We start from the raw sequence: 13,711 nt of genomic DNA, 5'->3' as shown, positions 1-13,711 counted from the left end.
TAATACTCCATTGCACCGAATCAATTAAGAATAGCTCCCCTTCAATAATTCCATTTCCCAGCCAAACTCTCCATCTGTGGGTAAAGCAGTTCACAAGCGTGGGGTGCACGCCGTCTCATTTCGCTGCGATAGTGAATATGTGCTCCGTGCTCTGTTTGAACAGGAGGGGCGGGGTCGCCAGGGAGAGGCAAGCCCAGGGCGCGCCACGAAGGGCGGGGCTGTTGAGCCCCATGCCCACATAAGGAAACAAGCCCGTGGCTCGCCACGAGGGGCGTGCCGTCGGCGCCATGCCCAAATAAGGAGACAAGCCGTGGGATTACCATACAAGGTCACGAAACAGAGCACGGGGGGGGAGAGAGGGCAGTACCGAAACCGAAAGGGGCATGTCAGACCCGCGCTGAAGGTTTGGACGAGAAGGGTGCGACGATCGCTGGGACAAGCTACACGAGAGATACGGCAGATGAGTCCAGGTGCGTAAGAGGGTCGGCAGTCCACCGGGAGAGAGTTCAGAGTAGCACCGGAGTTGCGTGAGAGATACGAAAAGCCTTTGACAAAGAGCCGCTTCAACCAGCCCCGTTTCAACCCGCCGAGTGACCCTGCCGGCGTGCGCTGTAAAGCCGAATACAAGGAGCCGCCGGCGTGCGCTGTAAAGCCGAATACAAGGAGCTGCCGGCATGCGCTGTAAAGCCGAATACAAGGAGCTGCCGGCGTGCGCTGTAAAGCCGAATACAAGGAGCTGCCGGCTCCTCGCCTCCCGCCCGGAGTGGACCTGCTCGCTGTGCCCTGTGATCCCACCTGCTCATCCCTCCAAACGATTCCTACCCTTCCATCCATTTGCGTACGTGAGTTTGTTCTGATTGTGCTGTCCTGGGTAGTAAACCAAGTCAGTATAAGCTAGTAATTTGCACTGTGTTACCTGTTTTTTTCATGTCCGCTGTAAATACCCATGACTGCTCTTTTTGCTTATGTGTGTGTAAATAATAATAAACCCCGTTACTCTTCTGTACGTCTTCTTCTTCTTCCTCTTTGCATTCGTCGTCTTAGTCTTTTCCCCATTGAATATCTGTGGCGCGATACGGCCAACGTTTGGGTGAATCGGGTTTAGTCGGGGAACAACTGTTCGGTTGTTCTCCAAGGTGTGCCTCTACCGGTGTGCCTCCGCTCGGCAAACATACCATCCTTAACCGCGTACCGTAACAATTGGTTTCAGGAATGTCGGATTCGGACCTGGGACTAAATTTATTTAGCCCAAATTTTGGAACACCAATTGTACTAGTACCGTAACAATTGGTGTCGGGGAGTGAGATACGAGGCCCGAACCAAATTTTTAAAACATCAAGGAAAAAATTTGGTCAAAATTTGGAGCAGCCGAAATTTGGGTTGTTTTAAAGAAAAAATCCGAATTTTGAAATTGCGCCATGGCTGGTCAAGGCGACGGGATGCCGGTGGGAGAGATAGACGGGGTAGAATCGACCCAGGACCTCGGGGAAATGTATATGGAGGAGAACATTGGCAATGTGGTTGAGGGGGTATCAGGCGCACAAAATGGCGCCCTCGCGCACGATGTTGCAGCAGCACCAAATTGCGCCGCGCGCGAGGTTGGGGCAGCTGCGGCCGCACCCTTTGTACTACCAACGGTGGTCCAAATGCAAGCCTTCATGGCGCAATTCACCGAGATGCTGAGAATAAACGGGGAGAAATTGAGTAATAAAATTGAAGCAATAACGAACGAATTGGGAAACCAAATTGAAGCAACAACGAACGGAATGAGGGCCGATGGGGAGGAAAGGGAGCAGAGGGACAGAGACCGCATGGTGGGCGAGAGGGTCCCACGGGTGCACGAGGAGGTAACGCGGGTCGAGAAGCGCCGGTTGAACGAAGTTGAGAAAAGCACGGGTACAATGACAGGGGTAGAAATCGCGACCCGGGGTTTGGAAAAGCCGGCGACCGCTGAGGTAGAGGAGGGTGTTTTATTAAAGCCAGCGGTCGTCGAGGTGAATAAAGAAAAAGTGCTGGGAATTAAAATTGAAGAGATGACGGAGGTAGCCCGGGAATTGCAGGGAGAAATGGAAAATGTGCAAGGTCTGTGCTCAACTCATAATGGTGTGCTCACTAACCAAATAAAGAGTTTGCAGGTGGTGTTGGAGCGAAGGAAAAGGATCCCCCAGGTGAGTCGTGCTGTATATTGTGCGGGTAGATTTTGTAAGAGGATGTTTGGCGACAAAATAATTTTCGTGCGCTTGGGATCGAGAAAGCATCCGGGCGTTGGTGAAGGGTCCCGTGTGAGTGGAAATGGCACGCGTGTGGAAAAAAAGTGTGCGTCAAGGGGTGAGCGTGTTACGAAGCGCGAGTGTGATACCGAGTGCGCCCGAAATGCACGTCGGGGTGTACGGAGTGTGACACGGAGAGTAAGGTGGTGGTGGAACATGTGCAAGGAAGCACACCTGAGTTGGTGATGGCGCGGGTGTGGGAGAGCCCATGTGAGCGCGGTAGTGGGTGGATGCAAGAGTGCACGCCCATGGTGAGTGTTACGGAGGACGTAACGGAGGAGAGGTGTGGACCGAGGTGTGCGAACGGCGAGTGTGCGCGAGAGGTGTGGTGTGTAACAGGGAGAGCGTTGGTGGAATGTACGGACGGTGTTGGAACGCCGGGTTTTGGGAGTGTGAAAGGGGTAGCGTATGCGTGTGAGCATGCAGGTGAAGCATCGACGGTAACCGGGTTAGCGGTTAGGGCGACGGATAGCCGATGCGAGCACTCAGGGCGCGGTGTGCTTTGTTGGATGCGAGGCCCGGCGCGGATCGAAGCTGCGTCGTTTCTCTTCGAAGCGTCGTTGCCGATTCGGGCTTGGCCCCGCCCCGCACGGTCGAGTCCAGGCCTTGTCGGGCGAGGCGACCGGTCCGGTTCAAGGGCGAGTGGGAGGAAGCGGAACGGTGCCCCCCTGGCGGGGACAGGGTTCCGACCGGGGGAGATTGAGCCATCGGGCCCGGGACCGCAAGGAACCGCGCCGAGATGGTGCCTGGAATCTCGGCCCGACCAAACCACCTCCCTTGAACCGAAAGCCGGACGGATTCAACCTGCAGGCGACCAAACCACCCGAATTCATTGCTCGGCTTTACGAAGCCGAGTTTTATGATGTCATGACGCACCGAGGCTAGGATATAGCGGACTGTGATGATGATGATAGTGATTTGATACGAAATTTAGAAAAGTGAATAGAATTGGCAGTAATTGGAAAATTTTTGATTTGTGGAAATTGGACGAGCAAAATTTATAGTAAGAGATGCCCCATGTGATGGGATGGCCAATCCACCATCTCTCACAGCGGGGGGCAAAGGAGCACTAGTTTTATGGGGTTGATGGCAGTGAAAACTAGCCCGGGAGGGTTAGGATATATCGTGTGTAGGGATCTAGAGAGATGACCCTAAGTAACGTTAAGATTAGTTAGTGACAAGGATACCTGTAGTGGGGACGCAGGTAGTTTAGAGTGGATGATAATGACGAGGGAGCGCAATAGTTTAAAGGGACGACTGGGAAGCGCAAGTTTCAGAGGGGAGTAGTTAGATGAGATGATGCCGTGTGAGTGTTGGAAGTGTATAGAAGTGTATGGTGACCAGGTGTGATTGCACAGGTGTGTAACTGAACAGGTGGATGGAGCAGTGTATGGATGAGAGTGATGGTGATGTGTATTGGGTTGACCAAATGGTCCAGGGAGAAGGAGGGTGCAGGTGGCACCAGGTGTGAGTGCACAGGTGTGCAACAACAGGTATGAGGAACAGGTGTATGGAATAAATGGTAGTGTGGAATATCTGGAGTATTGGAATGGATGGTCGTGGAGTGAGTAGGATGGGAACTGTGGAGTGGAGTGGATGGTGCGAAGGTGTGAATGGGGGAAGAGTGGACCCCCATCACGGATACCCGGGGCGGGTAGTGTAAGTGTTAGGTAGAGGGTATAGGTAAATTGTGGTTGGATATTGGCATCTGTGGTGCGGGTGGAAGAATGATGTTTGGATGGGTGCATTAGTGTTGTGGAAATGGCTGGGCGTGTAGCCTGTTAGTGTGTGTAGTTGGTTTGGGCACTCCACCACTGTGAGGATGTCGGCCAGGTGAGGCCGCAGGTGGGCTCTGGGAGCCGGTAGTTGTTGTGGATGGGGCCCGAGGATCCGGAGGACGGACCCGGGTAGCCCAGTGCCAGAGGGCACCAAGGGGTGACAGAGCCAGGAGGGGCCTTCCCCAATTAGATAGGTTAGGGTGAGGAGCTAGGTAAGCTCGGGTGGCAACTGCAGTGGTGGAGGTGTGCAGGTGGGTAGACCTGCTGGGAGAGCTACACGTCTCAGCCCAGAAATTGTGCAAGGGCACCGGGAGATGAATCGGGGGAGTGAGACCCCAAATTGAGAAGCACCACAGTTTGGTCAATGGGAATTGGTTTTTAGAACCCATAGTGTAAGTTGGCCAATGGATTGGCAGGGAAAGACCCCGGGTAGAGTAAAGAGTGTTAAAGTCATTTAGAGGGTAGATAGGATGAAGGATCTCCTCGCACCATCTGCATCCACTCACCTGAGGTGACAGGTACTCCACACCATGCCAGGTTGTTTTGATTATTTTTTGATGCAAATGTTGGATGGTGAGACGCATCATGACGTGGGTGTGACATTGTGCTTGATGTTCCATCTCTTCCTCCTTATGAGGATTGATGATGAATTTGGGTGATGGCAAATTTTGGCTAGAGGGATTGTGGGAACGAATTTGGTATAGAAGAAATATGGGGAAGACGTGACAGTAGCGACGAATTTGTAAATGTGTAGATTTTTGTAAATATGGGGTGAGGGCAAGGGTAGTGTAGGTGACAGGGGGGGTGACGTACGGTAGGGACGAGCTTTCTCACTTCGCTCTCCGTACGCATTTCGCCCTGCATTGCCTTATTGATGTGTACCCTTGTGACCTTACCCCTCGCTCATCTGTCTTCCCCCCTTTTGTCTCCCACATGACCTGTGCGCCATTGGGCACCGAGGGGAGCGTGCGTGAGGCCGCCATTGTGCGCCCGGAACTCCCAGAACCAGCTGTCTGCATCGATGCACCACATGATGGACCACATGTCTGTGGCCGAGCACCACTGATGGACCCCATGGGTTGGGGCAAGGCCCCTCTGCTGGAACCGGCCATGAGGGCCCGAAATCTTGCTGGCGGACCTGGGCCACCGGGCACCGATGCCCCACAGGTGAACCACACTAGTCGGCCCCCTGTGGGCCATAAATAAATAAATAAAAATGGACACGTTGGGTGCAAGTTTTAATACAAATAGGCCGCCAGCAAAGGAAAAGACAACATCTGGAAGAACAAATAATAATAGCCAGCAGAGGGAGCCGAAGAGCAAGAGACCACCTGCAGGGTTCGGGGTTGTTTGGTTATTTTTATTATTGAACATTGATAAACTGTGGTGACTGCACCGATTGGTGCTTGAGGGTGTATTGGTGCGTTTTTGGGTGCTTTCATGGTGCATTGATGCAGAGCAGACTGTCTCCCCCCCAGAAAGAACAATCACAGGTCCTGGGTTAGTTTTGTAAATAAAAGTAGCGTCAATTGTAAATAATGCTCCCCACCGTCAGTGTATAGTTTGAAGACCATTCCGCAATTCGGTTAACTGTGGGCGTGAGTCTGTTAGGCAGGGTGCAATGGAGCAGCGGGACACATTTATTTATGTTTTAAAACTGTCGCACTCAGGGTCAGGTTAAAAGTAGAGGGAACTACACCTACGTGTCACACTAAATAAAAGTTGTAGGCCCGGGACGTGCCTAAGAGGAGGAGGGTGCAGTGTTGCGGATATGAGGATTGCATTTTTTTGATTGTGTGTATTGTAGTGGTAAATTGTTGTGTAACATTGGTTGGATATGGCCCCTCCTGCCTCCAGAGTTGTGTAAAGGTAAAAAGGGCGTCCCGGTAGTTATTCCATGAAACACCACATTGAAGGACACGATAAAACCCTTGTTCAGTAGCTTATATCTTATTATGTGTTTTAGGGTAAGGCCTTGTCTTCCATTAAAATAATACTCCATTGCACCGAATCAATTAAGAATAGCTCCCCTTCAATAATTACATTTCCCAGCCAAACTCTCCATCTGTGGGTAAAGCAGTTCACAAGCGTGGGGTGCACGCCGTCTCATTTCGCTGCGATAGTGAATATGTGCTCCGTGCTCTGTTTGAACAGGAGGGGCGGGGTCGCCAGGGAGAGGCAAGCCCAGGGCGCGCCACGAAGGGCGGGGCTGTTGAGCCCCATGCCCAAATAAGGAAACAAGCCCGTGGCTCGCCACGAGGGGCGTGCCGTCGGCGCCATGCCCAAATAAGGAGACAAGCCCATGGGATTACCATACAAGGTCACGAAACAGAGCACGGTGGGGGAGGGCGGTACCGAAACCGAAAGGGGCATGTCAGACCCGCGCTGAAGGTTTGGACGAGAAGGGTGCGACGATCGCTGGGACAAGCTACACGAGAGATACGGCAGATGAGTCCAGGTGCGTAAGAGGGTCGGCAGTCCACCGGGAGAGAGTTCAGAGTAGCTCCGGAGTTGCGTGAGAGATACGAAAAGCCTTTGACAAAGAGCCGCTTCAACCAGCCCCGTTTCAACCCGCCGAGTGACCCTGCCGGCGTGCGCTGTAAAGCCGAATACAAGGAGCTGTCGGCGTGCGCTGTAAAGCCGAATACAAGGAGCTGCCGGCGTGCGCTGTAAAGCCGAATACAAGGAGCTGCCGGCGTGCGCTGTAAAGCCGAATACAAGGAGCTGCCGGCTCCTCGCCTCCCGCCCGGAGTGGACCTGCTCGCTGTGCCCTGTGATCCCACCTGCTCATCCCTCCAAACGATTCCTACCCTTCCATCCATTTGCGTACGTGAGTTTGTTCTGTTTGTGCTGTCCTGGGTAGTAAACTAAGTCAGTATAAGCTAGTAATTTGCACTGTGTTACCTGTTTTTTTCATGTCCGCTGTAAATACCCGTGACTGCTCTTTTTGCTTATGTGTGTGTAAATAATAATAAACCCCGTTACTCTTCTGTACGTCTTCTTCTTCTTCCTCTTTGCATTCGTCGTCTTAGTCTTTTCCCCATTGAATATCTGTGGCGCGATACGGCCAACGTTTGGGTGAATCGGATTTAGTCGGGGAACACCTGTTCGGTCGCGGAGCCTCCGCTCGGCAAACATACCATCCTTAACCGCGTACCGTAACAATATATATATATATATATATATATATATATATATATATATATATATATATATATATATATATATATATATATATATATATATATATATACATACATACATACACATACAGTGATCCCTCGTTTATCGCGGGGGTTGCGTTCCAGAACCCCCCTCGATAGACGAAAATCCGCGAAGTAGCGACCATATTTTTATTTTATTATTTATATATATTTTAAAGCTTTATGACCCTCCCCACACTCTTATTAACCTTTCCCACACTCTTATTAACCTTTCCCATACTCTTATAAACACTTCCTATACTCTTAAACACTTTTTACACTCTTAAACATACGTAATTTTAACAACATATAAAATTCTAATGGGTACTCACCATTGAAGATACTGTAGCGACCCATGGGTCCCCCAAGCAAGACCAGCATCATAATCTCCTTGCTCCAGCCGGTGACGTCACCGGCGGGGATCCGCGGCGCAAGAGTGGCTGGTCACATGACCACCAAAGCATGCCGCGCATGCGGGTATAATCAGCTACACCTGTTGATCACGTGACCACCGAAGCACGCCACGCTTGAGAGGCGTGGCTTTCGGTTTCGGTTTCTGGTTGTGCTTTATAATGCAGCCCGATAAACGGGCTTTTCAGTGTTCCCGAGTTGGTTTTGAGAATAAATATCTTCTCGGACGAGTTTGTGTCTTGCCCGTCATTTCGTCCGTATCAAGCAAGAGCCCCGGCTCTTCAATACTACAACTTGCGTGATGAAGATGATGATGAATTAGCTGTGCAGTACTGATGACGATGACGATGAAGGTGATGACGATGATGAATGTACTGCACAGCCAGGAAGAGCATTACAGTTACCCATTACGTGGGTAACTAGCGCAAGTGGAAGCTGCCGCATCTGCGTTTTCCATACGCACGACTCTTTGTCTCTTTGTCTACCCTTCTACTGTACACTATGTATAGTATTTTATTTCTTGTAATATGTTTTAATTACTGTATTTTTCTTATTTGTTTACGTTTTTTAATTTTTTAGGCTAGAAAATGCTTATTTTACCACAAAAATATTTAAAATAATGGTATATAAAAATACATTTATACCGGAAAATCCCGCGATATAGCGAAAAATCCACGATATAATTTTACATATACGAGCGAGAAAAACCCGCGATGTACCGAAGCCGCGAAAAGTGAACCGCGATATAGCGAGGGACGACTGTATATATATATATATATATATATATATATATATATATATATATATATATATTTATATAAAGCAGTAAAGTATGTTTGTTTGTTTGTCCTCTTATAACTCGAGAACTACTCATCGCAGAGCAAAACCAAAGGCATATTCGGAATCAGTACGTCTCAGAGCAACTACAGCACATATACATACACCCATGTGAATAAGTAAGTACACCCCTTGTAAAGTTTTGACTTTTTTAACATATTTCAACATACAGCTATTTGATCTTCATTTCAACAATATTGATAGATTAAGGTGATATAATAGAACAAATATCATGAAACATTTACATTTTGTAGTCCATTGTATAATTTAAATAAACATAAATGCAAATTTCGCATGTGGAAAAAGTAAGTACACCCTTGGCTCTAATTGGTGGTATTGCCCCCTTTGGCAGAAACAACCTCAAGTAGGCATTTCTTATAACTGTCTACCAGTCTCTGACATCGACTGGGAGAAATTTTTGCCCACTCCTCCATGCAGAATTTTTTAAGCTGTGCGATGTTTGAGGGGTTTCTTGCATGCACAGCTCGTTTCAAATCCCCCCACAACATCTCGATGGGATTTAGATCCGGGCTTTGACTTGGCCATTCCAGAACCCTCCATTTCTTTCTTTTCAGCCATTCCTTGGTGGATTTTCTTGTATGTTTATTGTCATTGTCATGTTGCAAGGTCCACCTTCGGTTGAGCTTCAACTTTCTGACAGATGGCCTCACATTATCCTCAAGCACCCTCTGGAACAATGAAGAATTCATAGTGGATTCTATGATGGTGAGCTGCCCAGGCCCTGATGCAGCAAAGCTGCCCCAAACCATAATATTTCCACCACCATTCTTTACAGTTGGTATCAGGTTCTTGTGGTCAAATGCTGTCTTTGGTTTTCACCAAACATGTCTTCTGGTACTGTGGCCAAATAGCTCTACCTTTGACTCATCTGACCAGAGCACATTGTTCCAGAAGTGCTGGTCTTTGCATAGGTGTTCATTGGCAAACTTTAGTCTTGCCCTGATGTTCTTCCTGGACAGCAAAGGTTTCCTCCTGGCACACCTCCCATGTAGATCAAATTTGTGCAGCCTCTTTCTAATGGTAGACTCATGCACTTTGACATCAACAGTGGCAAGAGCTACCTGTGAGTCCCGTGATGACATTCTGGGGTTCTTCGAGACTTCTTTCAGCATCTTGCGGTCTGCTCTCGGGCTGAACTTGCTGGGGTGGCCTGGCCTGAACAAGTTGGCAGTTGTTTGGAATCTTCTCCACTTGTAGATGATCTTCCGGACAGTCGAATGATTGATTTCAAATTGTTTGGAGATCTTTTTAAATTCATTCCCAGACTCGTCGGCATCTATAACCTTCTTTCTGAAGGCCTCAGAGAGCTCTTTTGATCTAGGCATGGTGACACCACACACTTCAACAACAAAGAGCAAACCAAACTAAATGTCTGAGGTTTAAATAAGACAGGTTCCTCCAAGATCCTTTCTAATGATGTTCTAATCATTTGCACATGAGCTGGTGCACCTGATTCTAATTTTAGGTCTTTGAAGTAGTGATAAATGTAGGGGTGTACTTACTTTTTCCACATGCGAAATTTGCATTTATGTTTATTTAAATTATACGATGGACTACAAAATGTAAATGTTTCATGATATTTGTTCTATTATATCACCTTTATCTATCAATATTGTTGAAATGAAGATCAAATAGCTGTATGTTGAAGAAGTCAAAACTTTACATGGGTTGTACTTACTTTTTCACGTGACTGTATGTATGTATGTATATATATATGTATGTATGTATATATATATATATATATATATATATATATATATATATATATATATATATATATATATATATATATATATATATATATATATATATATGTACACGTACACTACCGGTCCAAGTTTTAGAACACCTCAATTTTCCAGTTTTTATTGAAATTTACGCAGTTTAATGTCTCAGTCTACTCTGAAATTAAGCATAGAACAAATAAACAATTGGAGATAAAAGAAATCATAGAATCATTTTGTTTAACAAAATTTAATTTGTTTAATTTAAGTTTTTGACTCGGCAAAGTAGCCACTTTTGCAGATATAACCGCCGAACACACTCGTGGCATTCTTTCTTCAATGGAAATCAAATATTGTTCGTGAAGTTCTTCCCAACACTGTTGCAGAAGTTCCCACAAATGTGTCGCACTTGTAGGTTGCTTTGCTTTCACCATTCTGTCCAGTTCATCCCAAACCAGCTCGATGTGGTTTAAGTCTGGAGACTGTGCTGGCCATTCCATGATTTGAAGCCTACCGTCTTGTTCTTTTCCTCGAAGATAGTGTTGACATAGCCTGTAAGTGTGTTTAGGGTCATTATCTTGCTGTGGGATGAACCCCTGACCAACTAGGCGTATACCAGAGGGTATTGCATGGCGCTGCAAAATGCTGTGGTAGCCCTTTTGGTTCAGGGTGCCAGTCACTCTGTGCAAGTCGCCGACTCTGGATCCAGCAAAAGAGCCCCAGACCATCACGCTTCCTCCTCCATGTTTGACAGTTGTAACGCACTGAGGAACCATCCTTTCGCCTACTTGACGGCGTACAAAAACCCTGAGTGATGAACCAAAGATTTCAAATTTTGATTCATCGGTCCGTAAGACCTTCTTCCAGTCTTCAGTAGTCCACTGGCGGTGCTTAATGACCCAGGCAAGCCTCTTTTTCTTATTTTGCCATCTTAGCAATGGCTTTCTTACTGCCACTCGACTGCCAATGGCTCTGTCAAACCTGCAGCTCGAAGTCGTATCTTCACAGTTGAAACTGAGACTTGCTTACTTCGACCAGTGTTAAGCTGTGCTTGAAGCTGTTGTCCTGTGAGCCACCAATCACGCAAGCTGTTGACTCTCAGAAACTTGTCTTCTGATTCTGTTGTGGCTTTGGGTCTGCCAGACCTCTTCCTGTCAGAGTTTCCTCCAGTTTCCAAGTGCCTTTTGATGGTGTGGGAAACTGTACTCACTGACACCTTGGCTTTCTTTGCAATTTCTCGAAAGGAAAGCCCTACATTTTTAGCCGCGTCGCAGACGCTGCTAATAGAGTGCCCTCTGCTGTTGTTGTTGTTCTTCTTCTTCTTCTTCTTCTTCTTAATCTTGCAGAGAAGACAAAACCTCAAAGCTCCACCCATTCTGGGAACCATAGCTCCACCCATTTTGGGAGAGGCTTCATATAAACAAATATCCACCATTTTATTAACTCGCATAGCTTTGAGGCCTGTTTTGTAGGCCCGTGGTGTCTTCCTCTCTCACACAGTTTTATTTCAAATCAAATTCGATATATCATTTCATTTTTCACAGTCGCTAACATAGTTTTAGACTCGGTTGAAAAAAAACGGGAAGAAAATCCGATGAAAGTTACCCTTTATAGAACGAAATGAATTCTCAAAGGCCTGTAACTTCAAGTCCATTGAGATTTTTTTTTCTTTATCGCGGCATGGTCAGTCATACACCGCCCGAAATAACAGACGGGAAAATGCCGAGATATATATATTTTGTTTAAATCGCGGCATGGTCAGTCATACACCGCCCGAAATAACAGACGGGAAAATGCCGAGATATATTAAAAATTCGTCAATTTGATGACAATCGTCACGATGAAATATTTAATTTATACGTCGTCACAATAATGTGGAGAGAGGAGCATAGCTTCGTTCACGTGTCGCCACATACGGGAAATTGCCGAGATATATATTTTTTAAATCGCGGCATGGTCAGTCATACACCGCCTGAAATAACAGACAGGAAAATGCCGAGATATATTAAAAATTCGTCCATTTGATGACAATTGTCACGATGAAATATTTAATTTATACGTCGTCACAATAATGTGGAGAGAGGAGCATAGCTTCGTTCACGTGTCGCCACACACGGGAAATTGCCGAGATATATTTTTTTACAATCACGGCATGGTCAGTCATACACCGCCTGAAATAACAGACGGGAAAATGCCGAGATATATTTAAAATTCGTCCATTTGATGACAATCGTCACGATGAAATATTTAATTTATACGTCGTCACAATAATGTGGAGAGAGGAGCGTAGCTTCGTTCACGTGTCGCCACACACGGGAAATTGCCGAGATTTTTTTTTTTTTTTTTATCGCGGCATGGTCAGTCATACACCGCCTGAAATAACAGACGGGAAAATGCCGAGATATATTAAAAATTCGTCGCCACACACGGGAAATTGCCGAGATATATTTTCACTTTGCACAAAAATAACATCAAGTAATCGAATCAATAGGAATGTCCTGTGCCTATAACATCGACGTTATAGGCACAGCTGCCATCTAGGCATTGTGTAACATCGACGCGGCTTTTGTTTTAATTAAAACTTTTTGTACTTGTTAAGGGTTATAATGGTCTGTCTGTCTTCCTACATTAATTGCCTTTTTCTCGCCATTATGATAGCAATATACTACTTCCTGCAGTGCAATATTGTCCAAATAATGCTTCAGAGGGTGTAATAACAGTGTGTTCCAATACTGCTTTTATGCAGACAGGGCGTGTGTAATCAAGTAATCAGCAGAGGTTGGGACACCTGGAGGAATTGTATGCATCAACTTTCAAGGCTTAATTTACTTACATTGCTGCAGAACAGCTGTAAGTTGTTAACCCATTATATTACTTGTTCCCTGAAGAAGGCCTTTTTTTTACAATATAACTGTGCAATTTACATTATTTTTCCCGTTTTTGCTAACCTAAACTTTTTTTTAACCTCAAGCAGTTTACTGCTTACCTTTGTACCATTTCAGGTTATTCACTGGACTTGAATTGCTTAAATTTCAATAAAAACTGGAAAAATTGAGGTGTTCTAAAACTTTAGACCAGTTGTGTATATATATATATATATATATATATATATATATATATATATATATATATATTTATTTATTTATTTATTTATTTATATATATATATATATATATATATATATATATATATATTATATATATATATATATATTTTTTTTTTTTTTTTTTTTTTTTTTTTTTTTTTTATATATATTTTTTTTTTTTCTATATATATTTATTTATATATATATCTATATATATTTATATATATTTATATATATATATATATATATATATATATATATATATATATATACATACAGTCATCCCTCGCTATATCGCGGTTCACTTTTCGCGGCTTCGGTACATCGCGGGTTTTTCTCGCTAGTATATGTAAAATTATATCGCGGATTTTTCACTATATCG

General features: G+C 45.5%; 1 protein-coding gene across 15 annotated transcripts in view; it reads left to right on the top strand.

Annotated features, from left to right (window-relative positions):
* LOC137423172 (upstream stimulatory factor 2) overlaps positions 1-13,711 on the top strand; it is a 119,471-nt gene that overhangs the window by 59,457 nt on the left and 46,303 nt on the right. The window contains exon 1 of one of the 15 annotated variants that reach the window (XM_078774623.1): positions 4,953-5,215. The exons of 13 other annotated variants lie outside the window; for them this stretch is intronic. In XM_078774623.1, the coding sequence (XP_078630749.1) occupies positions 4,982-5,215 (234 nt within the window). In that variant the 5' untranslated portion in view covers positions 4,953-4,981. Of the gene's footprint in view, positions 1-4,952; positions 5,216-13,711 lie in introns of those variants that run through there. One more of the 15 variants, XM_078774632.1, reaches the window with a different exon arrangement.

This window comes from Myxine glutinosa, chromosome 3, assembly GCF_964187855.1.
Source record: "Myxine glutinosa chromosome 3, kmMyxGlut1.1, whole genome shotgun sequence".
Classification (NCBI taxonomy): Eukaryota; Metazoa; Chordata; class Myxini; order Myxiniformes; family Myxinidae; genus Myxine; species Myxine glutinosa.
The sequence above is the reverse complement of the archived record's forward strand: the minus strand, read 5'-3'. Positions and strand labels throughout refer to the sequence as shown.